Here is a 27,090-nt window from a genome sequence, read left to right as displayed (position 1 = left end):
AGTGAACATGTGCAGTTTGCCACAAAGGCGTGGGAAAAAATTCCATATAGTGCCGTGTTTGTGATAAGTGGGACTTTGGCAAAAGCTTTACCATTGCGTTTGACATCTCCAAGGCTTTCGATCGAGTCTGGTATAAATCTTTAATTTCCAAACTGCCCTCTTGCGGTTTCTATCCTTCTATCTGTGCCTTCATCTATAGCTTCCTTGCTGGTCGTTCTGTAGCTGCTGTTGTAGGCGGCCATCGTTTTTCTCCCAGATCTATCAACAGTGGTGTTCCTCAGGGCTCTGTCCTATCACCAGCTCTCTTACTTTTATTCACCAATGACCTTCTAAGCTGTACATCTAACCCTGTCCACTTGTACACTGATGACTCCATCCTTCGCCTTTCCATTTGGTTCCCGCAGCGTCCATCTAAGCAGTTGCTTCAACAGGCAAGGGATGTGGCTATGGCACACCTAATGTCTGACTTGGCTCATATATTTGACTGGGGTATTAGTAATCTTGTTGTTTTTAATGCATCAAGGACTCAGTTCTTACACCTATCAACCCGACAAAATCTTCCACAGGTGTACCCACTAATGTTTAATAATATTCAGCTTAAACCTGCATCATCCCTAACGTGCTTTGGGTTTCATTCACTCGGGACTTATCTTGGAAAGAGCATATTGCATCTCTTGTGAAATCCGCTTCAGAGAGATTGGGGTTGCTAAGCCGACTCTGTTCCTTCATTATCCCTGCACAGTTGTTGACTTTATACACGGGTTTTATCTGCCCCTGTGTGGAGTGCAAATCTCATGTGTGGGGAGGTTCCTCACATGCAGCTCTTCTCAGAGGGTTGGAGTCAAAGGCTTTTTCGTCTCATTAGCTCTCCTCTTGCTGGCTTACTTCAACCTCTGTCTCGTCGCTGCACTGTTGCATCTTTGTCTCATTTCTTTAGCTGCTTTGGTGGTCACTGCTCCTCTGAGCTGTCTGCTTGCATTCCTCCCCTCTGAGCTGTCTACTTGCATTCCTCCATCTCTACAACGGGCGTATAGCGTCCATCTAGGAGCAGGCTGTCATCCCTTTTCTGTCCAGCTATCTAGTGCAGGAATTGGCCGTTGTTCCCTGTCCTTCATTTGTGCAACGGGTCAGCTCTGGAACTGTCTTCCTCTGTCTGTGTTTCCTGCAAGCTGTGATCTCCAGTCTTTCAAGTGCAGTGTGTCCAGGCATCGCGAAATGATCGGATCTTGAATTTGGCTCTCTCTTGTATTTTGTTTTTCTCTTGGAAGGAACAGTTATTGCAGGCTCGTGACCTTTGTTTCCTTCTCCCTAGCATTAAAAAAAAAAAAAGGTGTTTTGGTATTTGAGGTAGTTTACGAGATAATGATTTCATGTGTGTGGTGTGTCGGGGAAAGCATGTGGCGATTGTCAGGCGTGAAAAGACTGATGTTGCTGGTGAGTCTCTAGAGTGTGCAGAAGAGTTTTGTTATTTAGGAGATATGTGCTGGAGGTGGGACTGGAGCCAGCTCTGTGGCTTGAGTGAAGAGTGGTTGGAGGAAGTTCAGGGAGTTGCTGCCTCTCCTGACAGCGAAAGGACTTTCCCTCTGTGCTTTGAGATCTCTGTATGCAGCTTGTATTAGGAATGTAATGCTGTATTGTAGTGAGTTCTGAGCAGTAAAGGAAGAGGATACTTGCAGGCTCAAACGTGGATGTGCATTGCGTCCTTGAGTGTGAGGTCTGGAGGGGCTAGGTTTATGATGGAAGTGTCAAGAGGTAGGATGGGGCTGGAGTGTATTGGCGTTGTGATGAGGAGAGGTAGATTGAGATGGTTTATGCAAGTGGAGAGGATGGGGGATGATAATTGGGTGCAGAAAGTGAGAAGTGTTAACGTTATGGGTAGGACTGCGAGAGGCAGACCGAACAAGACTTGGGACGAGGTCATTCAGTGTGACCTCAGGGATAAGTGAATGAATAGGGAGGCTGCCAGAGATCAAGCAGCATGGAGAGCCGCCATTAGGTGACGAAGGCCGACACATGCTAGCATGCTCGAGCCCTTAAAAACAAAACGAAACAAATATTAATAAGAAGCATTTTGAACTTATGCCAGACAAAGGGACCACCTATGGAATACTCATTGCCCAGCAGCTTTTAAAAATTTATCACGGAAATAAATGAGTGTTGTACTACGTTCTATTGATTTGGAGAAGGCCTTTGACAGAGTCCGTCTGGAGGTATTGAGGTCGACAATGAGAAACCTCGGGATCGAGGAGTGGCTGGTTAGAATAGTTTAGGCAATGTATGAGGGTGCTAACCCCCAAGTAGGTGTGAATGGAAGTTTGATGGATGACTTTTCCGTGAATGCTGGCTTGCTTCAGGAGACAGAGTTAAGTACCTCATTGTTTATCATGGTACTTGAAGCTCTCTCATGTGACTTCAGAAATGGACTCTTATGGGAGGTGTTGTTTGCTGATGACTTGGTGTTGATGGCAGAGAGTGAGAGGGTCGTGGAGGAAAGCTTTAAGAAGAGGAGATATGGAACGGGTATAAGAATTTAAAAGTAAACACAGGTAATACAAAAATTACAATATCTAGGGCTAGTGGCAGTACTGTCGAGGCAGAGGGAATGTGGTCATGTGTAGTTTGCCACAAGGGTGTAGAAGGTTGCTTCATCTTGCGCAATATGTGTGATTAGTGGATGCATAAGAGGTATTAGAGGTAGGCTGCAAAATAATGCTGATTTCATGTGTGCATTCTATAGGTAAGAGCAAGTAGAGACAGAGGCCGGAAAAGATTGACCTGGCTGGAGAGTCTCTTGAATGTGTGCAGGAGTATAGTTATCTGGGGATATGATAGGTGCTAGAGGTGAGCATTGAAGTAGATTTTTGTCTAGGATAATGAGTGGTTGGAAGAAGTTCAGGGAGCCGTTGCTTGTACTGGCATCGAAATGGTTCCCCCTACATGCAAATAGGATATTGTATGCACCATGTGTTACGAGTATATTGCTCTCTAGTAGTGATAGTTGGGAAGTAAAGTCAAGAGATATTCACAGGTTCAAACGTACAGAGATAAAAATTATTGATGGGGGATGTCTTAAGCCTGTGTCCCACTGTCAGGAACTTTCCCATGACATGCCATGATCTTCAACGCTTCGTGTATCGCCATATATTTTCATGAGTAACGTGGCGTAACTTAGTGCTGACGTAGTGCTGACGTAAAGAACTTGGTCAATCTTCGCAGTTCTTGGCGCACTTCAATAGTTTTTGGAATGTTCAAAAATTTTCGGCGTGGGCGCCAACAAGGAGGAGAACGTGACTTGTTGTGACGGTAACGTCATTTGTCTTAGCTGTGACTTAGAGTGCCTTAGCGTGTCTTAGCTTGTCGTAGGTTGTCGTTGCTTGTCGTGGCGATGTCTTGCCGTGACGTGGAGTCAACGTGACAGTTATTTTTCAACTGAGGGATGATTGTAGTGTGTCGTCAGGATAACGTGATGCTTCCGTAGGGTGTCGTGGGATGTCCTAGCAATGTCTTTGTGTGTCTTGGTACTAACGTGACTGTGTCGTGAAATGGTCATTTAAGCCTACTGTGGCGTTTCACCAAGATCATACCTCGAGGGTAAGATCGTAGTGATCGGGGCCGTTCTCAAAGATGAACTTGAATATGGGACACGGGCTTTAGTTGTTCTTGGATGACAGCCATCTGGAGGGAGAAGTTAGGATTGCAAATGAAGAGCTGAGAGAAGGATACGTCTTTAGTGTATTAACGTTATCATGAGAAGTTATAGATTGAGATGGTTTGGGCATGTGCAGAGGATTAAGGATGACAATTTTTTTTTTTTTATGCAAGGAAGAAGGAATCAAAGACCACGAGCCCGCAAAAACAGTTCCCTCCAAGAGAAAAACAAAATCCAGTAGAGAGCCAAATTCAAGATCTGATCATTTCGAGATGCCTGGACACACTGCGTTTGAAAGACTGGAGATCATAGGCAGCAGGAAATACAGAGAGGGAGAGAGTTCCAGAGTTGACCTATTGCATAAATGAAGGACTGGGAATAACGGTTAACTCTTGCATTAGAGAGTTGGACAGAAAAGGGATGAGAGTTTGCTGCTAGACGGGTGCTAAGCGCCCGTCATAGAGGTGGAGGAATGCATGCAGACAGTTCAGAGGAGCAGTGACCATTAAAGTAGCGATAGAAAAGAGATAAAGATGCAGCAGTGCGGCAAAGAGACAGAGGTTGAAGGGAGTCAGTAAGAGGAGAAGAGTTAATGAGACGAAAAGCCTTTGACTCCACCCTATTAAGAGCTGTATGTGGGGAGCCTCCCCAAACATGAGAGTTGTACTCCACACAGGGGCAGATAAAATCCCTGTATAGAGTCAACAATTGTGCAGGGGTAAAGAAAGATCGGAGTCGGCTTAGCACACCCAATCTCTTGGAAGCAGATTCTACAAGAGACGTAATATGATTTTTCAATGATAAGTCCTGCATAAATGAAACCCCAAGCATGTTCAAGGATGATGCAGGATAAAGCTGAATATTATTAAACATTAGTGGGTATACCTGCAGAAGATTTTGTCGGGTTGATAGGTGTAAGAACTGAGTCTTAGATGCATTAAATACAACCAGATAATTTTTACCCCAGTCAGAGATACGAGCCAAGTCAGACATTAGGTGTCCCATAGCCTCATCCCTTGTTTGTTGAAGTAACTGCTGACATGGGCATTACGGGAACCGAATGGAAAGGTGAAGGGTGGAGTCATCAGTGTATGAGTGGATAGGTTCAGATGTACAAGTTAGAAGGTCATTGATGAATAAAAGGAAGAGACTTGGTGATAGGACAGAGCCCTGAGGAACACCAGTGTTGATAGATCTAGGAGAAGATCGATGGCCGTCTACAACAGCGGCTATAGAATGACCAGAAAGGAAGCTAGCAATGAAGGCACAGATAGAAGGATAGAAACCGTAAGAGGGCAGTTTGGAAATTAAAGATTTATGCCAGACTCGATCGAAAGTTTTTGAGATGTCAAGTGCAATGGCAAAGCTTTTGCCAAAATCCCGAAAGGAGGATGACCAGGAGTCTGAAAGGTAGGTAAGAAGATCGCCAGTGGAGCGTCCCTGACGGAACCCGTACTGATGATCAGAAAGTAAGTTGCAATAGGAAAGATGCCTTAAAATTTTTCTATTGAGAATTTACTCGAAAACTTCTGAAATACAGGACGTTAAAGCAATTGGACGATAGTTGGAGGGTTGGGAGTGGTCACTCTTCTTTGGGGCTGGCTGAATGAGAGCAAACTTCCAGCAAGAAGGAGAGGTACAAGTTGACAGACAAAGGCAAAAGAGTTTGCCTAGGCAGGGTGTAAGCACAGAAGCACAGTTCTTGAGAACAACAGGAGGGACTCCATCAGGCCCATATGCCTTGTTAGTATTGAGGCCAGTGATGGCAAAAATACATCAGCTGGAGAAATTTTAATGTCAGCCATGAGGAAGTCAGAGGGGGGAAGTGATGGAGGAACAGCACCGGAATCGTCTAAGGTGGAATTGGAGGAGAAAGTCTGTGCGCGAGAGATCTGCTTTATCAGTAGAAGAAATAGCTACAGAACCATCAGAGTAGAAAACAGGAGGGAAGGACGAAGAGGTAAAGTTGTTAGAAGGTGTTTGGCAAGGTGCCAGAAGGAGCGGGAAGAATTCGAGTTAGAGCATTTAGTATGGATGAAATTATTTTTAGCAGAGCGAAGAACAGACTTAGCACGATTCCGAGCAGAAACATAAAGATGATGTGATTCAGGGGTGGGTTGACTCCGGTACCTTTTGTAGGCCCTCTCCTTGCTGCGGACAGCATTAGAACAAGCGTGATTAAACCAAGGCTTTCTTGCGTTAGTCAAAGGATATGAGAAAGGAATGTATGTTTCCATGCCCGAGAGAATAACCTCTGTAATGCGCAAGGCACACCCAGATGGCTCCCAGCCATGGAAGCAATAATCATTCCAGGGAAAATCAAAGAAGTACTGCCTGAGGGCCACCCAATCCGTGGCTCCAAAATGCCACAGACGACGTTTCCCTGGAGGGTCCACAGGCCGTACCGGAGTGATAGGACAGGTTAAGGTGATAAGGTTGTGATCGGAGGAGCCCAACGGAGAGAAAAGATTAACAGTGTAAGCATAAGGATTAGTTGTAAGGAAGAGGTCAAGTATGTTGGAGCTTTCTCCAAGGCAGTCTGGGATATGGGTAAGGTGCTGTACAAGCCGCTCTAGGTCATTAAGGATAGAAAAGATGTAGCCTTGTTCACCAGGTGGATCAGTGAAAGGAGAGGAGAGCCAAAGGTGGTGGTGAACATTGAAATTTCCTAAAATGGAGATTTCAGAGAAAGGAGAAATGGATAGAATGTGTTCCATTGTAGAAGTAAGATAGTCGAAGAATTTTTGATAGTCAGTAGAATTAGAGGATATGTAAATAGCACAGACATATTTAGTCAGAGAATGAGAGGAAAGCCGAAGCAAGAGTGTAGAGAATTCAGAAGAATCGAGTTCAGGAACACGAGACCAAGATAAGTCGTTGCATATACTGTATATACACAACAGCCACCTTTGGCTTTGAAATGAGTATAGAGAAAGTAGGAGGATACAGAAAAGGGTTTGCTGCCAGATGCCTCAGACAGCTGAGTCTCAGTTAAAAAAAGAAGGTGAGGTTTAGAGGAGGAGAGGGTGTGGAGGGTGAGAGAAGTGAACCTTGTGAGTAGGATGGCAAGAAGCAGACCAAAAAAAGACCGAGGAGAAGGTCATAGAGTGTGACCGCAGAGAATGGGACCAAATGGAGAAGCTCCTGGAGATCGGATGCTTGAAGAGTGTCCATTACTTAACAAAGGCTGATGAATGAAAGCATATTGGAACCTCTAAAAGCAAACGACTGAATACATACAACGAAAATGTGTGTGTGTGTGTGTGTGTGTGTGTGTGTGTGTGTGTGTGTGTGCTGCTTCTTGACAAATATGCCTCATCACTACAGTACAGTACAAGCTCTGATTTCCCTGACGGGACGTGATGCAAAGACTAAAGCGAGAAATACTTACGCTGATAATGGTGGGTGGGAGGGTGATGATGAAAACTAGGACGGCAGCCCACACCGCGGGCTGAAGGGGGTAGTAGAGACTCTGCCACTGCGGCATCAGGGGTGGCTTGGCCAAGGTAAAGGTGAGGGAGGCTTTGTCAGTACAGACGGCGTAGTCCACCACCGAGAGGAAGTTGGGCAACAGGATCAGCCGGACAGACATCAGAAGTGCCTTCCCTGTCGCTACATTTGTCACAGCCTAACCAAGAAGGGAGCATAGGATACAACCAGACCTACAATGCCTTTCTTAGTTCTTATATTTTCGAACTTTACTATCTGAAGAAGAACGAAGCATACATTACAGCAGACAGGTTAAGTATTTCAATAAACTGTGTCTGTTGCGAGGAAAGTATGAAATCAAGCACATAATTAAGGCACGTTCAATTAAAGAATTCTATCCACAGGTGACAGATGAACACATTATATTGCAATGTAAAAACTGATCTCAATAGTTCTATCATGAAGGCTGTTTTACTGGGCAAACAACTCATTTCACTGTAAAAAAAAAACATTGGAAATGAATGATCTGTGTGTGCGGTGTACAACAGGCAGACTTGCAAGTATACACTGAACTCTAATCAAAATTGTCGCATGATTTGACGAACATCACCCAGTATGCCAAATGGGTACCTGTCCATTACCTTCATGTGGTTTCACTTCAGCACTGCCCTGCCATCCTGATGTTCATGCTTAATTGATGAAGGGGACGTTTGTAGTGAAGAAATCCTAGTGGTCATACTTTACTGTACCCATTTGCCAAGCACATGAGCAGACTTATGCACCTATGAAAAGTGGTCTTGGGGCCGTAGTTCTAACAGGCAACACAACATCTCTATATTGTTGGATGATATCTGGCCCTGAGATTGCTTTTCTGCAGAGAAAATTGGCGGCTATAAACTAAAAAACATTACTGCGCTAACGGGAGGCGCCATTAACGAAAGTTGCATGTGTACTCGTAGATGACATTTATACTAGAGGCTGATCACCAAGCACAACGACAGACTAGTTGGAGTACCTTTTGCATTAGAAAACTAAAGAGCTCATGGCATTTGACGGGGGAGAGGGTATTGAAACACGTGTTAAACATATCGTACTTCAGTAGATGCTTGGACAGGATCACTATGAAATATATATTCACAAAAGACTCATAATTTAGCAACATCCATTAACGATCATGTTAATTGGACCAACTTCCCCCTCTTTTGCTGATCTGAACTGTAGGAGAAATCATACACACAGCTACATCAGTCAAGAAACGCAACCGCTTTCTTATCTCCAGGCTGTACTTACCTATACTCCCAGAGAGCAGACGGTGACTTGGACGAGTTATTCCGATCGAAAAAAAAAAAAAAAAAAAAGGAATATCTAATAGCAATGCCACTTATGAACAGTCAGAATGACAGAGTGATTTGGTGCACTGCTTGGAAGATTATGAGCTAGTGCAAGAAAAGGTGTGCAGATCCACCGCACAATCATTTATTTTTGATGATGCTGACGTTGTGAGCATTCTTCGACCAGGCTCTGCCAGAACATTCCAAAATATCGTCAATGGCATCTTTGTGCCGTGTAATACATCGCAGCTGAAGCTTGTCACAAAAGTGGACATCGTCTGGGAGGTGCACCACCTGACATTCTGAAAGGCGATACTAATAGGATGACAGGACAGGGAGTTAATTGACCTACTGATTCATCTTGTGCATTTCTTGGGAACTGGCAGGGGTTTTTACGTCGCAATAGCTATAAAGCAGAACTATTCCTTACACTAGTGACTACAGTAAGATTTGAATCTGATAAGCAAGTCATTACTAGGCAGATCGTTGATGTGCGACGCATCAGTAGTCAGACTAACGTTTCTAATCTCGCCCCATGCACGCATAAAAAGCCAGGCACATGTTTACCACTACTATTCACCAAGAAGATGCTGTGAAGTTAGGTTACAATAACATTTTTATTTGCACTTTAGATACAGTTGTCATGATTCTTAACTTTTACAGCCGCCCCACATCTCAAGTCGGTTAATTACCTCGCCCGAGACGGAGTCCGGCGAGGTATTGTTTTCAGTAGAATTTGTTTGTTTGTTGCTTTGTTTATTTGTTTTGCTATTATTACAGAAAATGGCTGAATGAAATTATCTGAAACTTACAAGATATATGGGCACTGGTCCTAAAAGTAAGTGATTAAACTGTGGAGGTAATCAGGTGACCCTGAAAGCTCGAAATCGAGGTCACGGATTTTCAGAGGGTTATAACTTGAAACCGGTTGAAGACAGAGATATTTACTATTATCAGCAGATAGGAATCCCCATATGGGTTTCATTTGGCACCAAGACCTTTGACATTAAGAGACCTAGAAAGGACAAACCCAAGGTCAAGGATATTCAGGTGACTATAACTCGAAACTGGTTGCAGATAGATATTTACTATTATCAACATATAGGAAGTTCCATATGGGTTTTAAACTGGTACCATGACCTCTCAAGTGACTCTGAAAGGTCAAATGCAAGGTTATGGATATTCAGGGGACTATAACTCAAAACTTGTTTAAGATAGAAATATTTACTATTATTAAGATATGGGAAGTCTCATACGGGCTTTCATTTGGCACCATGACCTTTGGCCTTGAATGAACATGACAGGTTGAATGCAGGGCCACGGATTTTCAAAGCTATAACTTGAAAACGGTTGAAAATAGTGAGATATTAACTATCATCAACATATAGGAAGTCCTAGATGACCTTCCTTTAATTGCTTACTGACACTAAATGGCTGTACCGATTCAATATTTAACAGTAATAAAATAACTGCTGTTGGGCAAGGTTTGTTGTACCTGGCACCACTTGTTTTGAGTTGCCTTCAGGGTAGTGAAAAACTTAAGATACGTTATTGTACATGCGATTTCAAGACCAACAGCTATTGCTGATGTTTCATACCTTTACTTTGGTATGATAAGTGTCCTACTTACAAGTAACAGGAATGTATGGATATTGAGTAATGCATAGTCGTACAGAGCGCTGCAGTAATTTGTACCATTGCTGTGAGGCCAAAACCCTCAGCCAACAGATGAACACAAGGGACAATTGGAGCACATTTTCTGTTCTGAACAATAGCAATTTTGATTGGAGGCAGATCATCCAAGCGAGAAAATATCTGTTTGCCCAGGACGGCACAGTTTTATATAGTCTGGCTTCACATAATGGGCTGTGCCTCTCCAGCACACTAAATGATTTTGCTCACCAGACTGGACCCTGCAGATCATAGATGATATCTGCAGGTTAAAGCTGTATTGATTAATCCGCGTGTGCAGGCAGCCCTTCCATGCATAATACTCTGTCAGTGTAGTGGATACTGTGTCAGCTGAATTAGTGACTGTAAATAAGTATGAGTGATAATGTGATATGGCATCTTTTTTTATGCACAGAAACAGGAACCAAAGGCCAGAAGCCCGTAAGACTGTTCCCTCAAGAAAAAAAAAACATAAACATTATGACAGAGAGCTGATTCCAAGATCTATTCATTTCGAGATGCCCGGACAAACTGCACTTGAAAAACTGGAGGTCACAGGCAGTAGGAAATACAGACAGAGGAAAACATCTCCAGAGTTAACCTGCTGAATACATGAAAGATTGGGCGTAACGGTTACCTCCCACACTAGAGTGTTGGACAGAAAAAGGATGAGAGTTTGTTGCTAGACAAGTGCTACATGACTGATGTAATGGTGAAGGGATGCAAACAGACAGTTCAGAGGAGCAGTGACCACTGAAGGAGCGATAGAAAAGAGATAAAGATGCAACAGTACGGCGAAGAGACAGAGGTTGAAGGGAGTCAGTAAGAGGAGGAGAGTTAATGAAACAAAACGCCTTTGACTCCACCTTGCTGAGAAGAGCTGTATGTGAGGAGCCTCCCCACACATGAGAGTTGTATTCTACACAGGGGTGAATAAAACCCGTGTATAAATTCAACAACTGTGCAGGGGTAATGAAGGCATGGTGTCGGTTCAGCACACCTAGTCTCTTGAAGGCAAATTTTACAAGTGAGGTAATATGATCTTTCCAAGATAAATCCCGAGAGAATGAAACCCCAAGTACTTATTAAGATGATGGCAAAACTGAGTTCGATGTTGTTAAAAATTAGAGGATAATTCTGGGGAAGATTTTGATGGGTTGAAAGATGTAAGAACTGAGTTTTTGAAGCATTAAAAAAAAAAAAAAGGTTACTTTTACCCCCATCAGGTTTATCAGACAAGTCAGACATTAGGTGTACCATACCCTCATCCCTTGTTTATTGAGGTAACTGCTAAGATGGACACTGCAGGAAGTAAATGGAAAGGTGAAGGGTGGAGCCATCATCGTATGAGTGGATAGGTATGATGTATAGCTTAGAAGGTCATTGATGAATAAAGGAAGAGAGTTGGTGATAGGAAGGAACCCTGAGGAACACCACTATTGATAGCTCTAGCAGACGAAAGAAGTCTACAACAGTGGCTATAGGCCTTTTCCAGTGATGTCATAGAAATCACGTGGGTTTGTTTACGACTCCATATTGGACGGCACACTCCTCACAGTTATGGTTGTCCAGACAGGGCTGCCAGAGATTGAATTGTCTGATATATGCAGGAATCTGGATCAGCGCCACCAAGATCTGTACAGGAACAAGATAATGTGTTTGAGGCTGGACGCTGACACCATACCTAGGGAGAAATTCATCAGTTTCAAGTACGGGAGACCAAAACCAGATCTCAGATATGGCAATCTCTGTCACTGTTTGGTGAACACCCCGTGAAAGTTCACCAGGACATCCCTCAAGGTAAATATGAGTAATATATCTAGCTGGAATTGACATACAGTACATTACATGTAAATAATCTTGGTAGTCAGTACATTACTGACGTGGGGCCAAGGGGGAAGGGATTGTATACACTGAATGAGAATCGAGTTGTTGATGAATGAGTGGAGGGTGGGAGTGGGGGAAGGAGGTGGAGGGAGTGTGGGGGTGGGATGAGGGTTGATTTGGGGGGTGGGGGGTGAGGGTGTGGGGGAGGGTTGGGGATGGGTGATAAGGGGTGGGATGGGTAGGGGTTGGAGGGGAAGGGGGTTGCGTGGTGGGGGGGTATTGTGGAGGGGAGCTGGGGGACTTGGGGTGTGGGAGGAGTGGGTGGTTCGAAAATGGAGGGTAGAGGGTTGTTGGGGGGTGGGAGTGATGGGTGGTGGGGGACGGTGGTGGGGTGGGGGTGACGGTGGGGGGGTCGGGGTGGAAAATGGAGGGTAGAGGTTTGTTGGGGGGTGGGAGTGATGGGTGGTGGGGGACGGTGGTGGGGTGGGAGTGACGGTGGGGGGGTCGGGGTGGCGGTAGGGGAGTTGGGGTGGCATTGGGAGGGTGGTGGGGGTGTGTAGGTTGGGTGGGTGTGTGTGTGAGGTGGTTGGTTGGCGGTGGGGGGGATGGGAGTGGGGATGGAGGGAGTGGGGATGGAGGGAGCGGGGGTGGCTCACCTGATATGAAATGCCTGCTACAGAGTCGGGTGTAGGCCATCAGCTGCCGATTCTCCCAATTCACAGCAGCTGTCTACTTCTGTTGCCTTTCCTCATTGGCTGGAAACCGGCAGAAGTTTACCCCATTTCCACTTTTCTGCCATGTCTTACAGCCGAAGGCACAACAGTGGAATACCATTGTAGAATCTGCAGTTCTCTCTCTCTAGACGTCCGACAATTTGCCGTCCAGTATGGCGTCGTAAACAAAAGTCACGTGACCCGTGACATCACATGGAAAAGATCTATAGAACGTCCAGAAAGGAAGGTAGAGATGAAGGCACAGATCGAAGGATGGAAATCATAAGAGGGCAGTTTGGAAATTAAAGATTTATGCCAGACTCGATCGAAAGCCTTTGAGATGTCAAGTGCAATGGCAAAGCTTTCGCCAAAGACCCAAAATGAGGATGACCAGGAGTCTGAAAGGTAGGTGAGAAGATCGCCAGAGGAACATCCCCATTGGAACCCATACTGACAATCAGGAAAAAGGTTGTGATAGGGAAGGTGCTTTAAAATTTTTTTGTTAATGATTAATTCAAAAACTTTTGAAACACATGATGTTTAAATCAATTAGGCGATAGTTAGAGGGCTGGGAATGATCACTTTTCTATGGGACAGGCTGTTTGAGGGCAAACTTCCAACAACAGGAAAAGGTACAAGTTGACAGACAAAGGCAAAAGAGTTTGCCTAGGCAGGATGTTAGCACAGAAACACAGTTCTTGAGGACAGGAACAATCTCATCAGCCCATGAGCCTTGTAAGTGCTGAGGCAAGTGATAGCAGAAAATACATCAATTGCAGACGTTTTAATGTCCACCATGAGGAAGTCAGAAGGGGGAGGTGATGAAGGAGCAGCACCGGAATCATCTAAGGTGGAACTGGAGGAGAAAGTCAGAGCGAAGAGTTCTGCTTTATCAGTATAGGAAACAGTTACAGAACCATCATAGTGGAAAAGAGGAGGGAAGGATTATGAGGTAAAGTTGTTAAAAAGGTTTTTGGCAAGGTGGCGGAAGGAGCAGAAAGAATTTGAGTTGGAGAGTTGAGAGTATTTAGTACGAATGAAATTATTTTTAGCAGAGCAAAAAACAGACATAGCAAAATCCGTGGCAGAAGTACAAAAGAGATGAGATTCAGGGATGGGGTGGCTTCGGTACCTTTTGTAGGCCTGCTCCTTGTAGTGGGCAGTATTAGAACAAGTGGGATTATACAAAGATTTTTATATTAGTCACAGGATATGAGAAATGAATGTATGCTTCCATGCCTGAGAGAATAACCTCTGTAATGTGCAAAGCACACTCAGATGGCTCTCGGCCATGGAACCAGTAATCATTCCAGGGAAAATCAAAGAAGTACTGCCTGAGGGACTCCCAATCAACAGCCTCAAAGTGCTACAGCCGCTGCTTCTTGGGAGGGTCCACAGGACTTACTGGAGCATTACGACAGGTTAAATAAATAAGTAAACAAACATTATATATCTATATCTATCTATCTATCTATCTATCTATCTATCTATATATATATATATATATATATATATATATATATATATATATATATATATATATATATATATATATATATATATATATATATATATATATATATATATATGTATGTATGTATGTATATGTAAAATCATCATCATCAGTCATAGCAAGTCCACTGCTGATCAGAGGCCTCCACCATCCTTCTCCAAGAAATCCTTGACTGAGCCTATATTTACCACGTGTTGCCTGCAAAACTTCTCTCTCTCATCTCATCACCTACTGTCTGGCATTTTTCTGTTACACTTACAGTCCTTAGGAGTCCAGTCAGTCCGTCTCTTATTGCATCGGTTATCCCTCGTTCTTGCTACGTGACCTGCCCACCTCCATTTCTGTTCTTTTATAACTCCTATAGTGACATTGACTTCAGTCTACTCTCTTACTCAAGTTTATTTTTTCCCGTCTCTTCTTCAAGAATTTCTTCGCTTATGCCGATGGCACTCTTTGGTGTATTTTGATTAAACATTTGTTTTACTATGGCTCATATTTGGCCCTGTTTAGATATATATATATATATATATATATATACTTTGCTCTCCCCTTAAGATGTGAATACACGATAGCGCTCGGCATACTTCGTGTTTCCTTTTCCATGTTGATAACAGCATATCTATGAATCACGTGTTAATAAGTCATTTAATTGCATAGATAGATAGATTGATAGATAGATAGATATAGATAGTTAGATAGATAGATAGATATGATATATATACACATACAGATTGATAGATAGACAGATAGATATAGATAGATAGATATAGATATAGTCAGATAGACAGATAGATAGGTAGATATTATATATATACATATACATAGATAGATAGATAGACATAGATATAGATATAGATAGATAGATAAATATATATATATATATATATATATATATATATATATATATATATATATATATATATATATATATATATATATATATATATATAAGAGAGAAGTCAAGGAACGATTGGGCAAATATGAATTGGAGCAGATGGGGGACGTGGAAGGTGTGTGCAGGATATTCACAGAAGAAATATGTGCAGCATGTGATGTGGTGTGTGGGATGAAGAGAAGACGGAGGGGGGTGTAAGGAACAGCGTGGTAGAATGAAGAGGTGAGACAGGCTGTGGCACAAAAGAAGAAAGCATACAATGAATGGATGAGAAATAGGGGCGTGGAAGAAGTTAAGAGGCGGAAGAGAGAGTTATATGTAGAAAGAAAGAGAGAGGTGGAAAGATTAGTAAGAGAAAGAAGAGAGTGGATGAGGAATTTGGAAGGAATTTGAGTGTAAAGTGGAGGGACTGTAAGAAAATGTTCTGGAAAGAGGTGAAGTGAGTAAGACAGGGTGGAAGTGAAGTTAGCAGGGGAGTGAGAGATAAAAATGGTAGATTACTAGTGGAGAAGGGAGAAAAAGTGAGCAGCTGGAAAGAACACTTTAAGGAAATGTTGAACATAGAGGATGGAAGTAATGCGAGTATAAGTGGCTGGAGAATGGCTGGGAGAAGAAAAGTGAGAAGACAGGAAGAAATCAGTAGGATAGAAGTTGTGGAAGCAATGAAGAAAGTTAAAGTGGGGAAAACCCCAGGAATTGATGGAGTGTGTGGTGAAATGCTGAAGCATGGGGGAGAGATAGTAGTAGAATAGATGTGGAAGATGTGCAGTTTGGCCTGGGAGGAAGGTAGAGTCCTGGAGGATTGGAAGTCAGGTATAATTATTCCCTCGTACAAAGGAAAAGAGGAAAAAGAAGTGTGTGGTAATCATAGGGGCATTTGTCTTCTTAGTATAATAGGAAAAGTGTATGGTAGGATACTTATTGACAGAGTTAGAGGAAGAACAGAGGAATTAGTTGGAGAAGAACAGGGAGGCTTTAGGAAGGGAAGAGGTTGTGTAGATCAGATATTCATTCTTAGACCTTTAGTAGAAAAGTTTCTAGAGAAGGGAAAGAAGTTGTATGCGGCTTTCATGGATTTGGAGAAAGCATATGACAGGGTGGATAGACAAGGATTGTGGAAAGTATTAAGAATATATGGAGTAGATGGCAAGTTGTTGAATGCTGTGAAGAGTATGTATGATGGTGCTAAGGCTGCAGTGCGTGTGGATAGTGAACTGAGTGAATTTTTCTCTTTGAAAGTTGGGTTGAAACAGGGATGTGCCATGTCTCCATGGTTGTTCAATCTGTACTTGGATGGGGTAATAAAAGAGGTACAAGGTAGGGTAGTAGATGTTGGAGTGGCCCTGGTGAGAGAGGGTAGTGTTTGGAAGCTCCCTGTACTGTTGTTTGCGGATGATACTGTTTTGTTGAGTGAAGACGAAGGGGAGCTGCAAGGCTTGGTGGATGAGTTTTAGAGAGTGTGTAAGAAACGGAATCTAAAGATGAATGTAGGGAAGAGTAAGGTATTGGTCTTTGGGAGAGGTGAAGTCAGTGAATGTACAGCGAGGTTGGATGGTGTGGAATCGGAAAATGTGAGTACGTTTAAGTACTTGGGTAGTGTGATGAGTAAGGATGGAGGTTTGGAGGGTGAAGTGCTTGAAAGGGTACAGCAGGGAAGAAAGGTTGCTGGTTCTTTGAAAGCAGTGATAAGAAACAGGGAAGTGAGCATGGAAGTGAAAAAGTTACTACATGACAGTATTGTGATACCAACTCTAACGTTTGGAAGTGAAGCTTGGACGTTGTTGGAAGGACACAAGTCAAGAGTGAGAGCAGTGGAAATGAGTTATTTAAGAGGAGCCTGTGGAGTCACATGGAGGGACAGGCTGACGAATGATGATATAAAGAAGCGTTGTGGTGTGCATGTGGATGTGATAGGAAGTGTTATGAGGAACACATTGAGGTGGTTTGGCCATGTGGAGAGGATGGAGGGTGAAAGACTGACGAAGAGAGTGTATGTGAGTGAGGTGGAGGGGGGAGTGGGTGGGGGAGGCCGAGGATGAGATGGAGGGATGGGGTGGAGAGGTATATGAGAGAGGGGTGTGTAAGTTGGGAGCAGGGCAGTGAAATGGCGGGGGACAGGGCGACGTGGAGGCGATTTTTTTGTGGCCATCCAGAACGGGATTGAGGCGTCTGGCAATATATATATATATATATATATATATATAATATAAATATATATATAATATATATATATATATATATATATATAGATATAGATATATATATATATATATATATATATATATATATATATATATATATATATATATATATATATATATATATATATATAGACTGACACATAGCTATAAATATAGCTATTGATATACATTTACATATATAGATAGACAGATAGATCTATCTATCTATCTATATACCTAGGCTGCTTCCCCCAAGGAAAGGCAGGTAGCTGAGACAGGACGACACACTCCCTATTTACTCATCCATTCAAACACATTCATTCGCATCTTAGCCCCAAAGGGGAGAACAGACAGATCCTCACAGCACCACACCGCACAAGGGTCAACTGCGCAATGCAATCAGTGACATCCGCAGCAGGGCCCGACAGCAGAACTGGTTTACCCCTGCCACATCATAACAGACCCATCCCCTTACCCGCACCTGACCTGACTAGCTGATCAGACCAAATGCAGGAGAATATCCCCTCAGGGCTGCGTCATCACTTATTCATTCACAGTTTCTCTCCATTTATTTCTGTCACGCACAGCCACTCTTCCTTGCTCAACAGACATCCCTCTCGTATCCAGCTCTCTCTTCACACTGTCCATCCATCCTATTCGTGGTCTTCCTCTCAGCCTTACACCTCTCACATCAGATCTAGTTATCTTTTTCACCAATCACTCATTATCCATTCTCTCCATATGCCCAAACCATCGCAACACCCTCTGCTCAACTCCACCAGCCATCTCCTGAACAACTCCAGTTCTCCTTCGCACTTCATCATTTCGCACCCGATCCATACGCGTCACTCCACACATACTCCTCAGACACCTCATCTCCATTACATTCAAACTTTTCCTCTCTGCTACACCCATATTCCATGTTTCAGCCCCATATAACGCAGTCGGTACCACAACACCCTCATACAGCCTTCTCTTTACATCCATTCTAATTGAACGACATTTAAACACTTTTTTCATTCCTCCCAGCACCTTTCCTACTTCATTTATTCTAAACTTCACTTCTGCATCTATTCTTCCATCCAAAGCAACATGTGACCCTAAATATTCAAAACAATCTACCTCCTCAAGCAACTCACCATTCAAAACTATATTCATCCCCCTACCATCTATCAACCTTGTACACTTCATCACTTTACTCTTATTCTCATTTACTTTCAATTTACTCCTTTCACACACCCTTCCAAACTCCTCTACCAACTGTCTCAATCTCTCCTCTGAATCAGTCACCAGTGCAGTATCATCTGCAAACAGCAGCTGCTTCAGATTCCACTCTCCACCATCAACATTCACCAGACTCAGACCTCCACCTAAAACTCTTGCATTCACCTCCCTTACAACACCATCCATGTAAATATTAAACAACCAAGGCGACATCACACATCCCTGTCGCAGCCCCACTCTCACGGGAAACCAATCACTCACAGCATTTCCCACTCTTACACACGCTCTACTATTTACGTAAAAACTTTTCACCCCTTTTAGTAACCTACCATCAAGTCCATACAATCTTGAAACAGTCCACAAAGCCTCCCTATCAATTCTATCATACGCTTTCTCTAAATCCATAAATGCCCAAAACACATCCTTGCCTTTCGCTAAATACTTTTCACACACTTGTCTCACAGCAAACACCTGATCAGCGCATCCCCTCCCTCTCCTAAAGCCACACTGCTCATCACCAATCACTCCCTCTGTACCCTCTCGAACTCTCATAATTAACACTCTACCATACACCTTACCTACAACACTCAACAGACTTATACCCCTAAAGCTAGTACTTTCATACTTATCACCCTTGCCTTTATACAACGGGACCACACAAGCACTTGCCCAGTCAATTGGCACCATGCCTTTCTCAAAGCACACATTCAACAATCTTACTAACCAGTCAACAATAGTCACTCCACCACCCTTCAGGCATTCCACAGCACACCCATCCATACCTGCAGCTTTCCCTGTTTTCATCTCCTTTACTGCCTTCTCCACTTCCTCCTTCGTGATCAAAGAATCATTTAACTCTCCCAACACATTTATTCCTTGCACCCTTCCATCCGCCACAATCTCAGCCACCCTTTCCTCCTCTACATTTCACAATCTTTCAAAATACTCTGCCCATATCTTCCTCACTGCATCCATTTCAATTAACATCCTTCCATCCTCTGATTTTACTCGTTCTTCCTTCCCAGACTCTCCCTTTCACACCCTTTTCACCTCCTTCCAAAACATTTTCTTATTCTGTTGAAAATTCTCTGTCAGCCACCTACCCCACCTCTCATCTGCTGCCACTTTAGCATCAAGCACAGCCCTTCTCACTCTATTCCTCTTTTCCTTATACCTTTCATATGACATCTCATCCTTCCTCTGCAGCCACACTTCATATGTACATCTCTTCTCAGCCACAGCCATACTTACTTCCTCGCACCACCATTCACTTCCTTTTCTTACACCACCACCCACACGTGTCACACCACACACCTCTTCTGCATGCCCCACCACAGCACTCTTAAACAACTGCCATTCCTCCTCCATGCTGCCATTTTCCCGATCTTTCACTGCGTTCCACTCATCTTTCAGTTTCTCCTGATACTCTATCTTTTTCTCTCTTTTATCCAACTCACTCACTTTCAAAACCTCCCTGCCACACCTAACCCTCCTAGCTCTCACCCATCTCTTACCTACTCTTAACTTTCCCTCCACCAGGTAGTGGTCAGACATACCTCCACCCTCCCCTCTCAGAATTCTCACATCCAACAATCTTCCTATTACATTCCTAGACACAACCACATAGTCCATCAAAGCTCTATCAACAACCCTTCCACCCTCCTGTCTCACCCATGTATACTTATAAATATCTTTCTTCTCAAACAACGTATTCCCAATCACCATCTCTCGCTCAACACACATCCCTATCATTCGTCCCCCATTTTCATTTCTTCCAGGCACACCATGCATACCAACTACACCTTCAACTGCTACATTTCCCACTCTAGCATTCAGATCTCCCATCATTACCAAATTCACATTCGCTTCAAAACTCTGCAGACACTCATCAACATCATTCCAGAAAGACTCCCTCTCTTGTTCATCCCTTTCACTACCAGGCCCATATGCACTCACAAACACCCACAACTCACGTTCAAATTTCGCTTTCACCCACATCAATCTCGATGACACCTCCTTCCATTCAATCACACATTTCTGTACTTCCGGACTCACTAACAAGGCCTCACCTTCTCTTGCCCTTCCTCTATCAACACCTGACAATCTTCCATTCACACTTCCAAACATAGACTCACCCTTCCCTTTCATCTTCGTTGCACCCAAAGCTAACACATCCAACTTTCTTCTCACAAACATTCTCCCAATCTCCTCCCTTTTAGCCTCAATCGTACTACATCCACGCACATTCATAGACCCAATCTTCAGGGTACGGGGATAACTCCATCCCCCATCCCTTTCTCTGGCCTGTCTCTTTTTAGGAACTAAAAAACAGAGGAGGGGGTCCCTAGTCCCCGCACCCCGCCCCTTTTAGTCGCCTTTTACGACACGCAGGGAATACGGTGGCAGTATTCTTCCTAACACAACCTGGCCGCAGAGTAGTAGATAGATATACAATATGTGTTGACTATTGTACTTTCATTATAAAATTAGGATATGAAAAATGAACGCACATGGACACGAATGCAGTACATAATGAGTAAAGATTTTGCTGTAGCTTCTGCCCTTCCGACAGCTGAAACACAACTGTCTCCCAACAAGACACGCTCGTATACTCGGACATACAGCCGCTGTAGCCACTGGGCTCACCGGTCGCGAGGTGGCCTGGCTAGGGCAGGCATGTAGTGATGACTATCTTGGCGACAGTTTTGCCATTCACACCTTATGTGAATGGCCTCAACCCGTCAGTGGCAGTGGGTTCAGAAATTTGCGTGCACCCCAGGCCGGCCAAAGGACCATTTTTTCAGTTCTAAATTGATTTATTTTTCTTACAAAATTTGAAGAGAATCATCTGGTGCACCTGGGAACGTTTTTTTTTTTTTTTCTTTAACTCATCCTGTTATTAGCTTTCATTCACGGAAGAATTCATAAAATTACGGCACATGAGTCATTAACATGAAAAGTTATGGGTGAAAACATCCGAGATACAATGACTGCCTGAGTGCTTGGGATGGAAGAGTAGGGTCGTTTAAACATACTCGTACCAGTGACCTTCGTTTTCTACCAGTAATTGTTTGCATTTTTTTTTTCCCCCTTTTTTAGCTTGCACCCATTCGACGTCACCCGCACTGGTACGGTAAAACATTCGACGCTTGTGGCTAATGAAGGGTTCAATGCATGTATTTCCAGGCTCTGCGGCAAATGTTGTGCATCAAAAAATGTTCGTGTGAAAGGGCCTTTACTAGGCCATGCCAGCAACATACCTGTGTGCTTGGGCAGTGGGTTTAGCCAGTACAGTGATATCGAGGTAAGTACCGTACTCAGTCACTGTAGTCGGATTTTTGTGTTTTATGTTTGATACTTAGCAAGTACTGCTTCAGCGTCCACAGTCGATAAATAGATATTACATTCGCGATCGCTAGCAACAATGGATGTTACGCTTTAGTGTGTGTGTGTGTGTGTGTGTGTGTGTGTGTGTGTGTGTGTGTGTGTGTGTGTTAGAAACAAAATAACTAAAACAGTTTTTCTCCGATTTTAGGCAACTTTGTGAAATAGTGGCGGAGTGTCTATAAGTTAATGCATTATTTTTTAACAGCAGGTCAAAGAGAAAGGTTACTGGTACAGATAAAAAATTTTCTTAGCATAATCAACTCAGTTTTTATTTATTTATTTATTTTTTTTCAACTTGGAGGCATTCATATTCGGTACCTTCATCTGAATACATTCGAATACAGTATTTATGTTTATTTCTATTCAGATTATTATCTGGTATCAAGGTATTTGCAATCGTATTCGACTGCTTGGGTAAAGTATTCATATTCATCGAATAATTTGACGAACAGTTGTAGATTTATTACAAGAAAGTATAACCATTCATTTGACTGCTAACTTCAGTTTGAATGCATTGAGAAATGTTACAATATGCTCTGAAATGTGGGTGGACAGAGCATTGCTATAAAATGTAATGTGAACCGTATGAAGCTGGTGTTATCCAGTTTGTCCAGTACGTTTGTGCTGGTACTGCTGAACGTGTCTAGTATGCATCAGCACGGAGTGCGGTCGGGTGAGATGTTGGTGAAGTCAGTGGACGTCTGTCTTCTGTCACCCACACGACAGATACGATGTGTGAGCTTGAATTTATGTGTGAGTGAGTATGATATTGTAGGGCCAGGATTCTGAGCGTGAATTTGTGATTTTAGCTTCAAGCAGAAAATTAATGCCAATGGCTAAGTTAACTGACAAAATGGGTCAATATTACCGACTACAAAGAATTACATTATTATATATATATATATATATATATATATATATATATATATATATATATATATATATATATATATATATATATATATATATATATATAAACCAGTTTTGCTGTCGAGCCCTACTGTGGATATCACTGATTGCACTGAGCAGTTGACCCTCGTGCGGTGTGGTGCGGTGAGGATCTGTCCCTTTTCACCTTTGGGGCTAAGATGCGAATAAATGTGTTTGAATGGATGAGTAAATGGGGAGTGTGTCGTCCTGTCTCGGCTACCTCCCTTCCCTTGGGGGAAGCAGCCTAAGTATATAGAGATAGATAGACACATAGAGTGAGAGAGAGAGAGAGAGAGAGAGAGAGAGAGACAGACAGACAGACAGACAGACAGACAGACAGAGAATTCTAGATCTAGCTGGATTTCTTAAGTCAAATGCTGAACCGTTGAATTTCACATGAATAGCTTAATTTATCCTTACGGTCAATACGTTTACCCTCATTAGAATCCAATTTCGTTGTTGCCTATGACGTACTGTTTTCATTCACCCACCCGTTACACTTTTTAGGCAAATTTCCATTAGTACAGTACATAATGTAGTTTATCGTTTGGATTCTGACATCTGACATACACATGCTGGAAGCACACCTGATCAGAGTTATTAGAATTATGGAGTTTGTTCTCTTTGTCCTCAGCTTAGTAATGCATCAGTGCTGCTGATAAGGTCTGATAATGATCCTCCTTCTACATCAACGAGTACAAGCATGACCTACCCAATCCACAATACCATCTACCTGGAAGGAGACAGAACACTTCAAACCTTCACACCCACACCAGACGCTTATTACAGACAAAATTGTCACCTTCATTGCTGGAGCCCTACAACCACTGTCACTTGCAGCAACAGTGGAAGTTAAGGATTTGGTCAGTACATTAGAGCCTCGATATGTTATCCCAGGCCATAGCCATTAGTCAAAAAAACTTTGCACAAAAACAAGTGTGAAGAGCTCCAGCAGTGCTATCTCTATAACGAAATTTGCCCCAGACATTAATATTACTGTAGATATCTGGAGTTCAGATAATGAATCGGAATCAGATGATGAATTTCTAGGTGTACTAAAGTCTTCACATGATGCAATCAGTTTCCTTCCAGAACATGATCCCTGTCTTTCACACACTCTGCAGCATATTGTAAAAGATGGAATGAGGGAAGCTGAGTCACTAGTAGCAAATGTCGGAAAATCTACTCACGCAACATATTTGCCAGAGGGAAAGGCCAGACTTCAGACAGCAAGACCAGCACGATGGAAATCTGAAGTTAGTAGGATTAAGTCCTTGTTGGGAATTCCTGAAGAAAAGTTGAACAAACTAGAGATTACTGAGCCTATTTAACACGGTCAGTCTGTGCATACTGGATTGGTAGCAGTATTGGTACCATTTGGTGATGCAAAAAATTTCACTCTGGGTCAGAATATTGTCACAAGTAGTTATGTCATGCTACGTGTCTTAGGGCTGAAATCTGAGGTCAGTAACAAGCAGTCAAGGTACAAGTCATGTTGTACTGAAAGTAAAATAGTCAGTCCAAACTTGACTGTCACCTTATGAACAGAGTTCTGTCTTCTTTTTAGCTGATTCCTTGGACCCCAGGTTCAAACTAAATTCGTGCCTTATTAATCCATGTCTGTATGACTTTACACGCAGGGTCTTAATGCAAGAAACTGAAAAGCTGCAATAAAGTACTATATCTGACACAGTAAATTTACAAAAAAAAAAAAAAAAAAAAAAAAAAAAAAAAAAAAAAGAGATCGATTTTCCCCAGCCCCCCCCCCCCCAAAAAAAGTACATTGTTAAGAATTATGAGCACACCTAGTCAACCAGTTCTACCCACTTTATCACTTCTGGAAGCAAAACTTAAAGAATTATTTACTTAGAGAGCCCCTACACCTCAGATGACAACAATCTACTGCCATTGTGGAAAGTTTATGAGACTGACCACCCATACTTATCAGGATTAGCCGAGTGTTAATTGTTCCAGCCTTCTCTGCTCCAGTGGATTAAACAATTAATACTGGAAGGAAGATGTGCACGAATGAACGCTGTAGCCTCAGTGATAAGACATCTGAGATGTTAATGTTCATTAAGATTAATGGACATTTGTCAGAGACACAAGAGTATCAGTATGTTTTGTGGGTGAGGAAGTACTTAGGTATATTTTGATGGTATACATACAAAAGTAATACTTTATTTTCTCGTAATACTAATTTTCTGTCGATTTAACAGTACCGTCTGGTTTTCATGTATAAAATACATTTATCCTAAAATCTCTTTTTCAGTTGCCATTCATCAGTTTCTGGCCACATTACCATGAAATTTGAAATAATTGCACAGTAACATCATTTTGCTTTACAAAAAGTGGCATTATTTAAAAATATCTTTAACACTGGAGATAAAAGTGAGGCCTACAAGATGAGACTACCAGAGATAAAACTTATTATATCTTATGCTGAGTTTCTGTTGTAATTAGCCTACAAGGCAAACAAACTAATATGTACTCTACTGCTGTACCTAGGATAAGTTTGATATCCCCGTACTGAAAACTGGCACCAGTCATGAAGTCATTTATCACTGCATAACTTTAGTACGGTACTTCCTTGAGCTAAAGCCAAGAGATTCCATTACTGTAGTCTGCATTACTCTTGGGCAGTTCCAAATCCCTTACAACATCATTCAGTTCACCTTGTGTTATGAGGTGTGGTTCAGCGGAAGAGGATGGGGCAAAATCTGATACAAGTGGCGTTTATGGTTCAGAACTAGATGATTCGTAATTCCCCTCTTCCTCGTCTAATTCAGCTGAGAAGGATTTTGGTGCGGCAGGAGAAGGCAGACCATGCCCGTGGGGTACTGGGCGAATTGCTGATAATGTTTGGATACTGTACAGTGCACTTTTTCTTCTTTGACAAACACTTCCTGACTGGAGGCACCATACAAAGGTAGCAATTGCTGTTATGACCTGTTGGCTCCCCCCAAACCACTGGTACAACAAACGGCATAGATTTCCTTTTTTTTTATTTATTTTTTATTAACTATCTATATGTCTATTTCCAGACGCCTTAATCCCCTATACGGGGTGGCCACAAACAAATCGCCTCCACGTCACCTTGTCCCCCGCCATTTCACTGCCCTGATCCCAATTCACACCTCCCACCCTCATATACTTCTCCACTGCATCCCTCCATCTCATCCTTGGCCTTCCCCTCCCTCTCTCCCCCTCCACCTCACTCACATACACTCTCCTCGTCAGTCTCTCACTCTCCATCCTCTCCACATGGCCAAACCACCTCAATGTGTTTCTCTTAATGCTTCCTATCACATCCACATCCACACCACAACGTTCCTTCACATCCACTGGAGAATATTTGTTGCACAGGTGTTGCAGCATATAAATGGAACCCAGTTCTTGTCTTGATCACCAAGTTTGCAGACAAAATACAGGTGGTAGACTTTCTTTACCACGGCAGTAATACTGCGCCTTTGTGGCGCAAATGTCACGTAGCCACAGATAGAGTAGAAATTACCTACTTTGTTCATGCAAGTACGAGGCATAACTGCTCACTTTGGTTAGGCATAAATAAGTCTGTTTGCAAAATCAAACAGTAGTTTACAACAGAGAATGATACCATATGATTTGCAGGGTTTAAATAGGGCAAAATGTTCAATGATGTAACCTGAGTAATAACTGCATCACCAGTGACGTCTCAGAATGATGTGGTGCAATGCATGACACTAACAATTTCAGATTGCATCAAGCATAATTTTGGCAAAACTGCCAAAATTGCACAAACCCATTAAGATATTTGTTTTTACATTCATTCAAATATCTGCTCGTGTTAAGATCATTTCTGGATTGAAATATGAACCAATGAACCAAGTTCATTTATTACACAACTATCCTACGCTACTCAAAAGTCAATGGACATGGATACTGAGCAAGTAGAATATCTTAAAAACTACAGCCAGTCAGACATTTTAAGCTTTATTTCCGTTCTCAGTGACCCAAAGGCAGTAAAGTTTGACTGTTGTTGTATCGGAAGCATTTTGGCTGTAGACCGATTACAATCGGTCAAAATTCAAGGTCATTGTGAAAGGTCAAAGGCCAAGGTCGCACGGCACGATCAACTTACTCTTGATGGTTTGAACCAAGCTGGCGGAATTGTTCAGGGCTAGGTAAGAATGAAGAATTTGGAGACCAGCCAGTCAAAGGACGAGGTCACGGTGCAGGGTGAAACTTGGACTCGTGCGAACAAAATAATTACAACGGTTTTTACCTGGATTGAGTCAAGTGGATGAGTTGAGGATCATCCACGAAGCTGACCTGTGGTTTCTTTAGGCTTAGATCAACAGA

The 27,090-nt window shown here is 42.7% G+C and overlaps 1 protein-coding gene across 1 annotated transcript in view; it reads right to left on the bottom strand.

Annotated features, from left to right (window-relative positions):
* LOC145416016 (uncharacterized) overlaps positions 1-27,090 on the bottom strand; it is a 51,778-nt gene that overhangs the window by 7,250 nt on the left and 17,438 nt on the right. The window contains exon 5 of the mRNA XM_080285116.1: positions 7,041-7,277. Coding sequence (XP_080141242.1) covers positions 7,041-7,277 — 237 coding nt within the window. The remainder of the gene's footprint in view (positions 1-7,040; positions 7,278-27,090) is intronic.

Source organism: Coenobita brevimanus, chromosome 104 (genome assembly GCF_032717465.1).
Source record: "Coenobita brevimanus isolate Jiangsu-jjx chromosome 104, ASM3271746v2, whole genome shotgun sequence".
Lineage (NCBI taxonomy): Eukaryota > Metazoa > Arthropoda > Malacostraca > Decapoda > Coenobitidae > Coenobita > Coenobita brevimanus.
Note: the sequence above shows the minus strand (reverse complement) of the source record. Positions and strands in the feature narration are given on the sequence as shown.